At 38.7% G+C, this 13351-nt stretch overlaps 3 protein-coding genes across 3 annotated transcripts in view; 1 reads left to right on the top strand and 2 right to left on the bottom strand.

Moving 5' to 3' along the window:
* The window catches only part of LOC309493687 (piggyBac transposable element-derived protein 4-like), a 203653-nt gene extending 201591 nt beyond the window's left edge, over positions 1–2062 (top strand). Inside the window, exon 3 of the mRNA XM_082162884.1 lies at positions 993–2062. The gene's annotated coding sequence lies outside the window, so the exon portion shown is untranslated. The remainder of the gene's footprint in view (positions 1–992) is intronic.
* Positions 1–13351, bottom strand: part of LOC309493673 (adhesion G protein-coupled receptor E3-like) — an 86278-nt gene that overhangs the window by 55349 nt on the left and 17578 nt on the right. The gene's annotated exons all lie outside the window — the stretch shown is intronic.
* LOC309493671 (adhesion G protein-coupled receptor L3-like) overlaps positions 8274–13351 on the bottom strand; it is a 73419-nt gene continuing 68341 nt past the window's right edge. The window contains exons 8-15 of the mRNA XM_082162861.1: positions 13097–13281; positions 12826–12987; positions 12550–12750; positions 12240–12472; positions 12090–12156; positions 11916–12007; positions 10795–10945; positions 8274–9355 (exon numbers count right to left, since the gene is read on the bottom strand). Of these exons, the coding sequence (XP_082018987.1) occupies positions 9191–9355; positions 10795–10945; positions 11916–12007; positions 12090–12156; positions 12240–12472; positions 12550–12750; positions 12826–12987; positions 13097–13281 (1256 nt within the window). The 3' untranslated portion in view covers positions 8274–9190. The remainder of the gene's footprint in view (positions 9356–10794; positions 10946–11915; positions 12008–12089; positions 12157–12239; positions 12473–12549; positions 12751–12825; positions 12988–13096; positions 13282–13351) is intronic.

Genomic DNA, 13351 nt, shown 5'->3' with positions numbered 1-13351 from the left:
AATCGATCTGGCTCGTGTCTCACTTCATGGCACGGCATTCCAAAAACGTGGAGCTTAAGTTAAAATAAGTTCAACTTATAAATGATATGTCTCTAGATCTTGCGTTTTTCCCCCCGTTCAACTGCCTGTGTGTCAAGTCAAGTCAAGCCAAGTTTATTTGTATAGCGCTTTTCACAATACAGATTGCATCAAAGCAGCTTCACAGTATTAAATTAAAATAATACAACAAAGTTTGTTTCAAGAGGAATTTATTGATTGATAAAATTAAATTAAATATCCCCAAAATATCCCCAACTGAGCAAGCCAAAGGCAACAGTGGCAAGGAACCGAAAAACTCCATCAAGTGACCTAATGGTGTCCTAAAACTCCATCAGGTGCCTTAATGGAGAAAAAAAAACCTTGGGAGAACCCAGGCTCAGTCGGGGGCCAGTTCTCCTCTGGCATTGGATAGAGGCCGGATTGTAGTTTGAACTGTAGGATTATATAAATGCCTGGCTGAAGAGATGCGACTTTAATCTAGTTTTAAACTGGGAGAGCGAGTCTGAGCAACGAACAGTATCAGGAAGACTATTCCAGAGTTTTGGAGCCAAATGTGAAAATGCTCTCCCTCCTTTGGTGGTTCTGGATATCCTAGGTATGACCAAAAGCCTTGAATTTAGTGATCTTAAAGAGCGCGATGGATTATAGGGCGATAGAAGATCCGTTAAATAGACTGGAGCTAAGCCGTTTAGGGCTTTATAAGTCAGTAGCAATACCTTGTAATTAATACGGAACTTTATAGGTAACCAATGCAGTGATGATAAAATCGGTGTTATATGATCATATTTTCTTGATCTCGTAAGAACTCTAGCGGCGGCATTTTGGACTAACTGTAGCTTGTTTATTGAGGATGCAGGACAACCAGCTAATAAAGCATTACAGTAATCCAGTCTCGAGGTCATGAATACATGAACTAACTTTTCTGCATCAGAAACTGATAGCATATTACGTAGCTTAGCAATGTTTCTAAGGTGGAAAAAGGCTGTTTTTGTAACATATGAAATATGATTTTCAAAAGACAGGTTGCAATCGAGTATAACACCCAGGTCTTTTACTGTAGAGGATAAAGTAACAGGACATCCTATGATGTTAAAGTTGTATTGTGCGAGGTTTTGTGGGCGGTTTTTTGAACCGATAAGTATTACCTCTGTCTTGTCTGGATTTAATAAAAGAAAATTACGCGTCATCCAATCTTTTATATCTTTAACACACTCTGTCAATTTGGAAAATGTAGCGTTTTCATCCGGCCGTGATGAAATATATATTTGAGTGTCATCAGCATAACAATGGAAACTAATTCCATGTTTCCTTATAATATTTCCAAGTGGCATCATATATATTGAAAATAACAGAGGGCCTAATACAGATCCCTGCGGCACTCCATAGTTTACTGGAGTTATGATCGATTTTTCTCCATTTAAATAGACAAAATGGTAGCGGTCAGATAGGTATGATTTGAACCAGCTTAGTGCTTGTCCTTGAACACCAGTATAATTTTGTAGTCGATCTAAGAGTATTGTGTGATCTATAGTATCGAACGCAGCACTAAGATCAAGTAAAACTAGTATTGAGATACAGCCTTGGTCAGAAGCTAAAAGTAAATCATTTGTGATTTTAACAAGCGCAGTTTCAGTGCTATGATGCGGTCTGAATCCAGACTGAAACTTTTCATAGATATCATTTTGTTGCAAGAAAGATCCCAGTTGAGCGGACACCACTTTTTCTAATATTTTAGACATAAATGGAAGATTTGAAATGGGTCTATAATTTGCTAGATTATTATGATCTAATTGTGGTTTCTTAATGAGAGGTTTTATAACTGCCAGTTTAAATGTTCTTGGAACATGACCTAAAGATAAAGACGAGTTAATAATATTGAGGAGAGGCTCTTCCACTACAGGTAACACTTCTTTCAGTAGTTTAGTTGGTATAGGATCTAATAAACATGTTGTTGTTTTAGATGAAGTGATAAGTTTATTTAACTCTTTTTGTTCTATAGTTGTAAAGCACTGTAATTGTTCTTTCGGGGTGATAATTTAACCCTCTGGAGTCTGAGCGTTTTTTTGGGCCCTGGGGGTGTTCTGACATGCCCTGACATTTGTGCTTTTTTCAGTTGCTTATAAACATATTAATGGCAAAGGTGTAAATTCACTCTATATAGCACAAACAGGACTACAATAATATGTGAGCCACATGTATGTACATGTTTTCATTTTTGAGAGAATAATGTTTATGCGTGGTTATCGAAAAAACTAAAAATTAAAAATTTTGAAATAAGACCACAAAACACATACTAAATATGTGGCAATAAGACTTTTGACTTATGGATGTCGTCGCCTATAGTTTTTTCTTCAAAATTATGTGAAAATAGTCTTGCTTTATCGTTCACATAAAACCATACATTGATTTAAATTGATGTAAAACAGGTTTTGCTTGGAAAGCCAATATGCGAGGGGGCGTGAACGAGGAGTGGTTTACACCTTAGAATACACCCACTCTGCATAATGATGAGCCATTCACTCAGGTGTGACACTGACTGAGCCACAATGAAAGGACAAAAGATATATTTAGAAGAAGACTTATATTGACCATTTAAGATTTTGCTTACATCTATCTTGTAAATATGTTTTGCTATTTTATTAAAATGGTTACAATTACAACAATAATTACAATTTCAACAATATTTCAAGTGTACTCTTTCTTTGTAAAAAAAAAATGATTATAGGCCCTACATTTTATCTATGTATTCATTAGTTTGAATATAACCAACATTGGAACAGCTAACATCTTAGTTGATGACTTTATTTTTGACAAAAATCGTATTTTATATATAGAAATGGCTAAACAAAAGCTTATTTGATGTGGCAGTATATTCTACAGTAAAAACTGTACCCAAATCTACTAAACAAAATGTTGTCTTTCATATTTCGTCTGACTGTAACGTTGTTTTCATGAAATATTAGGGCATATTGTTAATTTGCAGTTTAATACGTTGCTTATACAAATAGCCTACATTTTATTTCAACATTCAGTCGATGTTTACTTATCTCAGTATAGCAATGCAGTTTGCTAAAACATCATCATTCATTCACACACGCGATTTAAATTGAAACTGTCTTTGCCAGCTGTGGTAAACAGCGCGCATCTGTGCCGTTTATTCATTCATAAACAGAAACCCACGTGAAGAAATTCACGTGAGAAGGAAAAAACTTACTTGTATTCCTCAGCTCGCTCCTCGATATACCCGCACTTCTGAGGGACATTTTCGATTAGTATTATTCCTCACAGCGCTGCAAGACGGTGTAAACAATGATCTAAATAAACGTGTGTGTTTTCTCGAGCTGATGGGGGCGTTCACAGGATTGCCTCAGCCATTTGCGTTTGAATAGCGCGCGCTCTCCGTGGGCGGGGCCGATTATAACGTAATGAGATGAGATGAGCTCGACTGGAATCGCTCTCTTTTAATACAGATTTCACAAGATGAGAATAATTGTTTTTTTATATAAATGACTTCATTTAAAAGAAGAGAATTCAAGCTTCATGCCTGTCTGTCTGTATGTCTGTTTGACTGAGTATTCGCTGAGTTATTGTTAATTTTCGGACGCGTTTCAGAATGGACTTCACTGGCAGAGAGAAGGCAGAACTCGCTTCGTGTTTATTTTTCTTTATTTGGCAAAAAGCACAACACTTTGTTTTTATTGTGAGTATACACAAAAATAATACACATTTAACAGAATCGATTGATGTATGAAACTCCTATGGAAAATCAAAGTCAACAGAGTATTTATGAGTTTCTTTTACACTAATAAAAAAAAAGCGAGCTGGTATCGCCGGCGATACAGCCGACCTCAGGGGGTTAAGCTGAATTATAAGGCGCGATTGAAGATTGAACGTTTATAATTGTGGTTCTGATGCTTTCTATTTTCTCAGTGAAGAAGTTCATGAAATCATTACTACTGAACTGTAACGGGATATTTTGTTCGAGTGACGTCTGTTTATTTGTTAGTCTAGCCACGGTGTTAAATAGAAACCTTGGATTGTTTTGGTTGTTTTCTATTAGTTTGCGGAGGTGCTCAGCCCTGGCAGCTTTTAGGGCCTTTTTATAACGCGACATACTGTCTTTCCACGCGATTCTAAAGACCTCTAAATTAGTTTGTTTCCATTTACGCTCTAAAATACGGGTTTCTCTCTTTAAAACATGCGTAGTATTGTTATACCATGGTGCTTTATTTTTCTCTCTGACCTTTTTTTATTTAATAGGTGCAACCACATCCAATGTTCTAGAGAGAATGGTGCTCATAGTGCTAGTTAGTTCTTCTAGTTCATCTGTTTGTTTGGGTTCAGGCAGCAGCTGAGACAGATTAGATAAGCAATTTGAGAAATTATCTATGGTGGATGGGAGGATTGTTCTGCCTGGTTGATAACGCGGCGCCGCATGACATATTACAGCAGTACGTAATATGCAAGTTACCATGTAGTGATCAGTGACTTCATCACTTTGTGGAATGATATCTATATCGGTTGGATCGGTTCCATGTGATATAATTAAATCGAGTGTATGATTAAGACGATGTGTTGGTCCGGTGACGTTTTGCTTGACCCCAAATGAATTTAATAAATCTGTAAACGCAGCTCCTAACGCATCATTTGGATTATCTACGTGTATGTTAAAATCTCCAACAATTAATGCTTTATCGACATTGACTAATAGGTCTGAGAGAAAATCTGCAAACTCTTTTAAGAAATCAGCGTAAGGCCCTGGCGGTCTATATACGGTAGCCAAGGCTAGAGATAATAGGGATGTTTTTCTAACATCTAAGAGCGTAACATTTAGTACAAGTACTTCAAATGAAATAAACTTATAACCCGTTTTCTGAGTAACATTTAGAATATCTTTATAAATGGTTGCAACACCTCCGCCACGGCCAATCAGACGGGGCTCATGCTTATAACAGTATCCAGGAGGAGTAGACTCATTAATACCGAAATAATCATTTGGTTTAAGCCAGGTTTCAGTAAGGCAAAGTACATCGAAGCTATTATCTGTGACTATTTCATTTACAATAACTGCCTTAGGTGTGATTGATCTAATGTTTAGAAGACCTAGCTTTAGAAATAGTTTTTGTTTACTAATAGCAACATTTTCTGTTTTAATAACAATTAGATTTTTCCTAGATCCTGCATTAGATTTATTATTTGATCTCACTAAACGAGGAATAGACACGGTTTCTATGCAATGTTCTACACTAGTATTTATATCAGTTGAATTGGTGCAGCAGAGACTATGATTTGGACTTTTGGTTACTAGTCAAAGGGTATTTAACATTTTGGAGATGTTATCTGACAGAAGATCCGCTCCGAATCTGCTTGGGTGTAAGCCATCAGCACGGAAAAGCCTAGGACGCTCCCAAAACAGATTCCAATTATTTACAAAGAGCAGTTTCTGCTCATTGCACCATGACATTAACCATTCATTTAGCGCAAAAAATCTGCTGAACTTTTCATGCCCTAGTCGGTACGTGGGAAGCGGTCCTGACACAATGATCGTTGTTTCAGGCGATGTGCTGCGTACCGTATCGATTAGATTCCTGAAGTCTTTCTTCAGAATCTCCGTCTGGCGCAGCCTGATGTCGTTCACTCCCGCGTGCAGGACCACAGTTCCGACGCGCTCGTCACTGTTCAGGATCTCGGGAACGCGAGCAGCGATTTCAGAAACACGAGCACCAGGAAAGCAGTGACTTTGCACCTTACTTTTACCTAACGTAGCGTGTACGTGCCGAACGATGGAATCGCCGATGATCACAGCATCGCGTTCTGTTTCGCGTAGAGGGGAGAAGCGGTTTTGTGTGGATAACTCGAAAACCGGGAGGGTCGGAGAAAGTCTTGGTCTAAATCTGACTCGCGTCTTCCGCTGCGGAACCACCCAGGCTTCGTGGTGGCGTGTTGGAGCCGGAGTGAACGAGACCATGGCTGATTGCGACCGATGCTGAGGAACGCACGGAGTAGACGCGGTCGGAGTCAGCGGGTTAGTAACGTTAAACACTGATTTGTGTGCATCGGCGCGTGATGTTTCAAGAGCCAAACACCGGTCTCTCAGCTCGGCCTGTCTCAATAAAAGGTTGTGGATCTGTTTCTCAACAGCTTCCAGCTCAGACTGCAGTGCGTGAAGCTCAAATGTGTCCTCACCTGCACCAAGCGGTAGACTACTTACATCTGATATATTCGCCATTTTAACAGATGGACAGTGAGTTAGCAACGAAGCTACCAGTGATGCTATCAATATTAATACTAATTTATATTATAAGTTTGTTTGTAAGTGAGTGTGGAGAAGACACGTTCAGCCGTGATCCACGGACGTAACCTTTAAGAGTATGCAGCGTTGGATCACTAATAGGCTTGAGACGCGTCTGCTCAACAGTCCGCGTTGTAACTATGAGGTTTTTTAGTGGTAGGGGTGTAGAGTAGACGCACGATAGGCGAAAAAAAGTGTTTGTTTATAAGTGAGTGTGGAGAAGACGCGTTCAGCCGTGATCCACGGACGTAACCTTTAAGAGTATGCAGCGTTGGATCACTAATAGGCTTGAGACGCGTCTGCTCAACAGTCCGCGTTGTAACAATGAGGTTTGAGCAGTAGTGCTTCTCAGTGAGGAAAAGTAGAAAATGTTCGTTGTAAGCGAGTTTAAAGAGAAAAATCAAGAATTATAAATCAAATCGATAGAGCTCCAAAAACAACAACGCATTCAGACGCAACGCATGATAATGACAGGACAAGACATTACTCACCGTGTTTGTTGAGTGTTTCTTATTCACCTGAGCTTTTATGAACTCAAAGGCGCGAGAGAAAATAAATAAATAAAAATAGCTGAGCGCACGGGTGGCGCGTTAACAGGCTAGCGAATTAGCGTGTTGTGCGTCAGGGTTGGGTAAGCTGTATTTAGTAGTAATATAAACAACTAGAAATTGTAGTAAATGATGGTTCAAAACAAGGAAATACGAGGCTAAGACGGAGCTTACAGCTCCGAAGCAAACACACTCACAGCAGGCAGCGATCGAGGCAGAGAGAAAAATCAAGAATTATAAATCAAATCGATAGAGCTCCAAAAACAACAACGCATTCAGACGCGACGCATGATAATAACAGGACAAGACATTACTCACCGTATTTGTTGAGTGATTCTTACTCACCTGAGCTTTTATGAACTCAAAGGCGCGAGCGCGCGAGAGAAAAATAAATAAATAAAAATAGCTGAGCGCACACGGGTGGCGCGTTAACAGGCTAGCGAATTACTAGCGTGTTGTGCTAGTAGCAACGGAAGCCAGCGATGTTGGGCAAGCCGTATTTAGTAGTAGTATAAACAACTAGAAATTGTAGTAAATTATGGTTCAAAACAAGGAAATACGAGGCTAAGACGGAGCTTACAGCAACGAAGCAAAAACACTCACAGCAGTGACATGTGTCATGTTTTTAACAGCGAAAATGCTCATGGATTCAGATGTGTAACGTACTCGGTTACTAATGTAACCTCGGTTCTCTCTAGAAGAGGGAACGAGTACTGCGTAATATCTTACGCTAGGGGAAAATGTCTTTTCCGCGAGATATTGAAGCCAAAATTATCCTTAATTTTGAAATAATGTAAAACGCGTTGCGGCAGCATGCAGACATAGGCAAGATGGCTCGTGAGCCTATTGGCTGCCCTGCGGCAACTACGTCACATTCTGATATCGCAATATTGACCTCAATTATCGCGGGAGGGGAGTGAATAGTTGGTATTATTATTAAAGGAATTAAAATTAATTTCTGGGAAGAAAAAAAAAAAGAATTGTTTCAGGTCTATTGCAGTTTCGATTTTAAACTTTTAAAAATAAAAAATTTTTTTTTCAAAATTGCACACATTCACTCATATTTGTATGTCATATATGTAGGGGAGACCGGGGACAGTTGCAACACTTTTTTCTCTCAGTTACCAAATTTGTATATATTAAACTTGCATCTGTCTGCTAATTACCCATACCATTTAAAGATGATTACATATGACATATCGTTCACAGTATTTATTTAAATGGAAGAAGCCAGATGTTGCAACTGACCCCAACCCAGGGACGGTTGCAACATGTTAAAAATACCTTAAATTTCACTAATTAATTGAAGTTATTCAATTTTGAATCTAAGTTATTGAGTTTTGTTTATTTATGTGTAGCACATAGGTGTCATGAACTCCTCCGAGACTCGAAGGTGAGATCCAAATTTCAGCTTTTATTATGGGCAATCCAAAAGGCGTAATCCAAAGTACAGGCAATAGGTCAAAACACAGGTAGGCAGTCCAAACAAACAAACAAACAAAACAAAACAAAACAGGCAGGGGTCAGAGGCAAGAGAGTAATCCATGGAACAGGCAAGACATCCAAAAACCAAGAGAGAGGAAACCAGGGAAAATGCTCAGAGATCCAGTGTGACACAAGCAAAACTTCACAGTGAGTGAAGGAGTGAACATGGAATAAATAGGCTGAAACTAACAAGGTAATGAGATACAGGTGAATGCAATCAATGATGATGAGTCCGGGCAGTGAGTTCTGGGAAATGTAGTTTATGAGTGAAACATGATATTCTGGTGTGGAGTGCCCTCTGGTGGCTTATTGCAACCTAGAAAAGAACACCACAATCGCTTAGACGCCATTCTGCTCCAGCGTATCAACAATGGCGGACGATGATGACAGCTCGCTCAGGGCGGGTCTGTGTTGAAACGCTGCTGTCAATTAACAATCGTGGGAGGGGCGTGTGACATCACATGGTCAGATGGCTTGATTTGAGACAGGGGAAAACATAAGAAGCTAAAAAAAAAAAACACTGGATGGATTTTTAGTGGGATCTTTTTGGATTGTGAGATTATGAGTTATGAATATGTTTTGAGTTTTGAATAGATTGTTTAAAAGAAAATAAGATTTGAAATGTTACAGATATCACACAGCTTTAATAAAACACTTTAAACTGAAAAACAATTGCTTTATCTTATTATTTGTTTAGCGTATTAAAAGCGTAGCCCAGTATACAAGCCTCTAAAAATCATGGTAGTTCCTCTACCAAAGAAATGTTGCACTTAAAGAAATGTATAGATTCACATAAGTGCATTGACCGCTGTAAATATATAGCAGGTTAACTAGTGACATTTGTAACTGAGTCGGTCATGACAGAATCACTTTCATAAGAATGGCACTTCCTTTGCTGAATATGGATGCTTATGTCTTCAGTGTTTCTTGATGGTGTTAATTTGAGTCCACAGCAAAGACATCTGAAGAACTTCCTGTACTGCTGCCTGACCTGGACAAGAATGAGAAGAGAAATATTTTTAAACTCTGGTTAAAAAAACAAAAACACAGAACATGTCCAAGTTATTTTTCAAGAATATAATTTTAGAAGATGAGAAATGAAAAATTACCTTAACCCTTTAGAACCTGAAGCTAAAATAGGTGTTTTTCACATATTTAGATTTTTTTTGACTGTACAATTCTAAAACAATGTGCTATCTTAATGTGCAAGGTGTCATCTTTTTCAGAAAAAGATTAGCTTTCAACAAATTACAGTTATTGACCATTATTGTGTGTGGTGAGTTTGCAAATAGAATTTAAATATAATTTTTTTAAAACAAGAATAAATTTACTGATTTTTATTTAGAAAAAAACTGAAAAAAATCATGAACGAAAGAAACTAACACTTTAAAGTTGAAAAATGAACTATAATACATATATACAAATCTTTTTTGTGACATTGGGTGGCACAGTTTTCATTTAGGACACTTTTTTTCATACACGCACACATACAAATGCACACATTCATAGGCACGCACACATACACATACACGCACTACATACTTAGATACGTGAAAGAGTAACGGCCATCCGCTTCCCAATCCCCTCTTCTGCTGTCTAACACTTCTTTAATTATGTTATGCAATCCAAAACACTCTAACCTGCCGCGCTTCATATCTCTCTGTTCAAATCCTTCCTTCCTGCGCTGCTGTCATTTGCAGACGGAAAGCATGAACTTACGTAATAAGCCATATATTGCCGAAAAGCGAATGTTGTCTACTGTTAGGGGCAATTTGAATAGTTTTGATAGTGCAAACGGTTGAAGAGTTACGGTCAAATGAATACAGCTTGCTGGTATGTGTCGAAGACGACACAGCCGGTTCTAAAGGGTTAAAGGGTTAGTTCACCCCAAAATGAAAATTAGCCCATGATTCACTTGCCCTTAAGTCATCCTAGGTGTATATGACATTCTTCTTTCAGACGAATACAATCAGAGTTATATTAAAAAATGTCCTGGCTCTTCCAAGCTTTATAATGGCAGTGAATGGCCGTTTCGGTGAAAGAGTGACCCTTGACCTGACGCACAACGTAAAGACGAACACGGAAATCGAGCAAAACAAAACACCAGTCACAAATTAGTTTAAAAAGACAATTTTTTGAGAGAAAATATGAGAGGAGCTTGAGTTTGTTGCCCAGCCCTGTTTGTTTGAACTGCGAGAGGCGTCAAAGCTTACGCCACTCCTACATCTACATCATACATGCGTCACTGGTTACTCTTTTGGTGCAAGTCGCCTTGTGTACGGCCGTCTGCCGGAAGCTAGTTGTTTTAGTCGATATATTTTTCTCACACAAACACATCGCTTCACTTCAGAAGGCCTATCCTTGGGAACTAACCCTTTAATATAAAGTAGGTGAGAGATGATTTTCTGATAGACTGTACTGATGTCTGACCTGATCATTGAGGACACAATAGACCAGGAACATGAAGGTTCCCTGCTGGGAGTTCAAGATCAGGAAGAAGATCTCCAGCTCCTTCCAGAAACCCAGAATCCAGGAGCAACCAAGAATCACAAACTGAGCCAGTGTTTTAAATATCATATTCCTGCAGAGAAAGATGGAGAGTTAATATATATTTATTGATTATTTTGTTGTGGAAAATCTGCAATTGTCCTGTTATAAGTATGCCTTTTTGTCTGTAGAACACTTCTGTATTGTAATCAACCACACTTGAAACTTGTTTATTAAGAAAGTGGTTTATGAAGAAAAACTCTGCAATTGTTATTTTAAAATATATATTTTTTTAAGAAAGTGATTTATAAAGAAAAACATACCACACTTAATGTTTTAAGCATTCATTAAAAAGCACAGAGAGGAACAAAACATGTATTAGAAAGAGCTTTGCTAAAGAAAGAAGATAAATGCAAGCATTACCGTCGGATGTGTTGCGGACGAAGCACAGAATGCAACAAAGAAGAAAAGTCTGAAGAAGGAGGACTAAGAGGCGAAAGGCTTTACAAAGACAGGTCCGAAATGAATTCCCAGAACTCACGACACCTCAAGACTTAGGATTGGATAAATTGTCTGTAAGAGACTGATCATTTATGAGGGGATTTCCAAAGATGATGACCTCAAGAAATCAGATGATCTATAAAAGGCTGAAAGGAGAAGATGAATGCAGACGCTGATTCTTAATGGCCTCTCCGGTGTTACAACGCTTGTAAACGGTTTACTCTTGATGTTGTTTTGTCTTGTTTTTTATATTAGTACTTTATATGTAAACTAATTAACCTGTAGATAATAAAACTATATTTAATTAAAACTAAGAAACTCTTTTGCTACTCTCGCCTGCCAAAACTCTTTGATTTCTACAAAAGTGAGCTGAACAGACCACGAAGAAGTCTTCTGACCTATGGATTGTGAGTATGGAAATTCAGATGCTTATGATTTAGGACACATTTGACTTTACCTAACCTGAGAATAATCAAAATAAGGTTAAATGTGTCTAGAAATATGCAGCATATAACAATATATATACACATTTCATGGAGTGTTCAAATCATATTGTTTGTTACTTGGTTCGTTTCATATGTGAAACTTCAGCGTTCAGATTTTTCAAGGTGGAGGTCAGACTGATGATGATGTAGATGAAGAGAATCATGTTTAACTGCACAGTAAGAGAAACAACAGTAATTAATCTTTAATCACTTTTCCTTTTAATACAAAGTCATGATGAGAAATTTGCTTACTGCTAGTATGACGCAAACAGGTCCATGAAAACTCCAGTTAAAGCCTTTATCCATTTTAATCCAGCACCTGTTTAGAAGAAGAAAAATAATTAAATGAACAAACATGAAGGATGAAGGTGTTGATCTCTGAGTCTCTCAAACTAAACTCACTGTTCACTTCCGTAGCCTTTAGGATTCACCCCAGCAGACACAGCCACCACAACCAGAGCAACCGTATATCCAATCACACACAGGAATCCACTGCTAAGCACCCCCCTCCTTTTGGAGCTGATCTGTGATAGGTTCTTCACACAGATGAAGAGCAGCACAGCTTCAATGAACATCCACACAAAGCCGGAGAGAAAGAGGAAGTGCAGCACACCTGATATCACGGCACACAACACCTGGAGATCATGAGAGATGGTTATGATGATTCTCAGTGAGACTGTGCTGAGCTGTAGGGCTCCTTCATCATTCTCACCTGATGTATGAGGCTCAGGAACTGTTGTGTGAGCAGGAACAGAAGGTGAGCCAACAGAAGACTCACGCAGAGGTTGATGCGAGCCACATTATTCACTCCAGGACTCCACTGACAAAGGGCAAAGGTCAACAGGGCCAAACTGAAGAACACCAGCCCCACGATCACACACACCAAATTCAACACGTCCAGCTTTGAGTCGCTCTGAGGAAACATGTCAGAGTACATGAGTGCCAAATCTGTGCTGTTCTTCAATGCTCACTATAAATGTTCTCGTACCTCTGATGGGCGGCTGGTTTGCATGATGAGAGCGAATGTGGACAGATGAGCACAGGAACACACAGTGTAGCTTCTGTTGGTCTCTAAAACAAAACAACCATCTACAATCCACTCGCTGATGTTCCAGTACACACAGGACAGAGGACTGCCGGGCTCAAACTCCTGCAAAAAGAAGAAAGAACATGCAGAAAATAGTATAACTCTGAATATTAGATGTTTTCAGATGTTCATCAGTTCTCAGGTTGGACAAAAACACATTTCAGTCTCTCACGCTGATGTGTTTGAAGGTGAAGTTGACTGGTTTGGTGAGTTTAGTGTTGGTGGTTTTGAGAAGAGTAACTGAGATCACAGTGGACATCATGGTGTTATTCGTGTCATTTGATGCGTTGAAGAAGTCTGGCTTCAGTAAATTCTCCATTGTGTTATAACTCATGAAAGCCACAGCAGCAGCTGATCCTGTGTGACAGAAACAGAAGAAACTTGTATTCAACACATTAAAACCTTTAGTTAAATGTGGTTTAGTGAT

Source organism: Leuciscus leuciscus (genome assembly GCF_965113295.1).
Source record: "Leuciscus leuciscus genome assembly, chromosome: 3".
Taxonomy (NCBI): Eukaryota; Metazoa; Chordata; class Actinopteri; order Cypriniformes; family Leuciscidae; genus Leuciscus; species Leuciscus leuciscus.
This window is presented reverse-complemented; position numbering and strand designations above follow the sequence as displayed.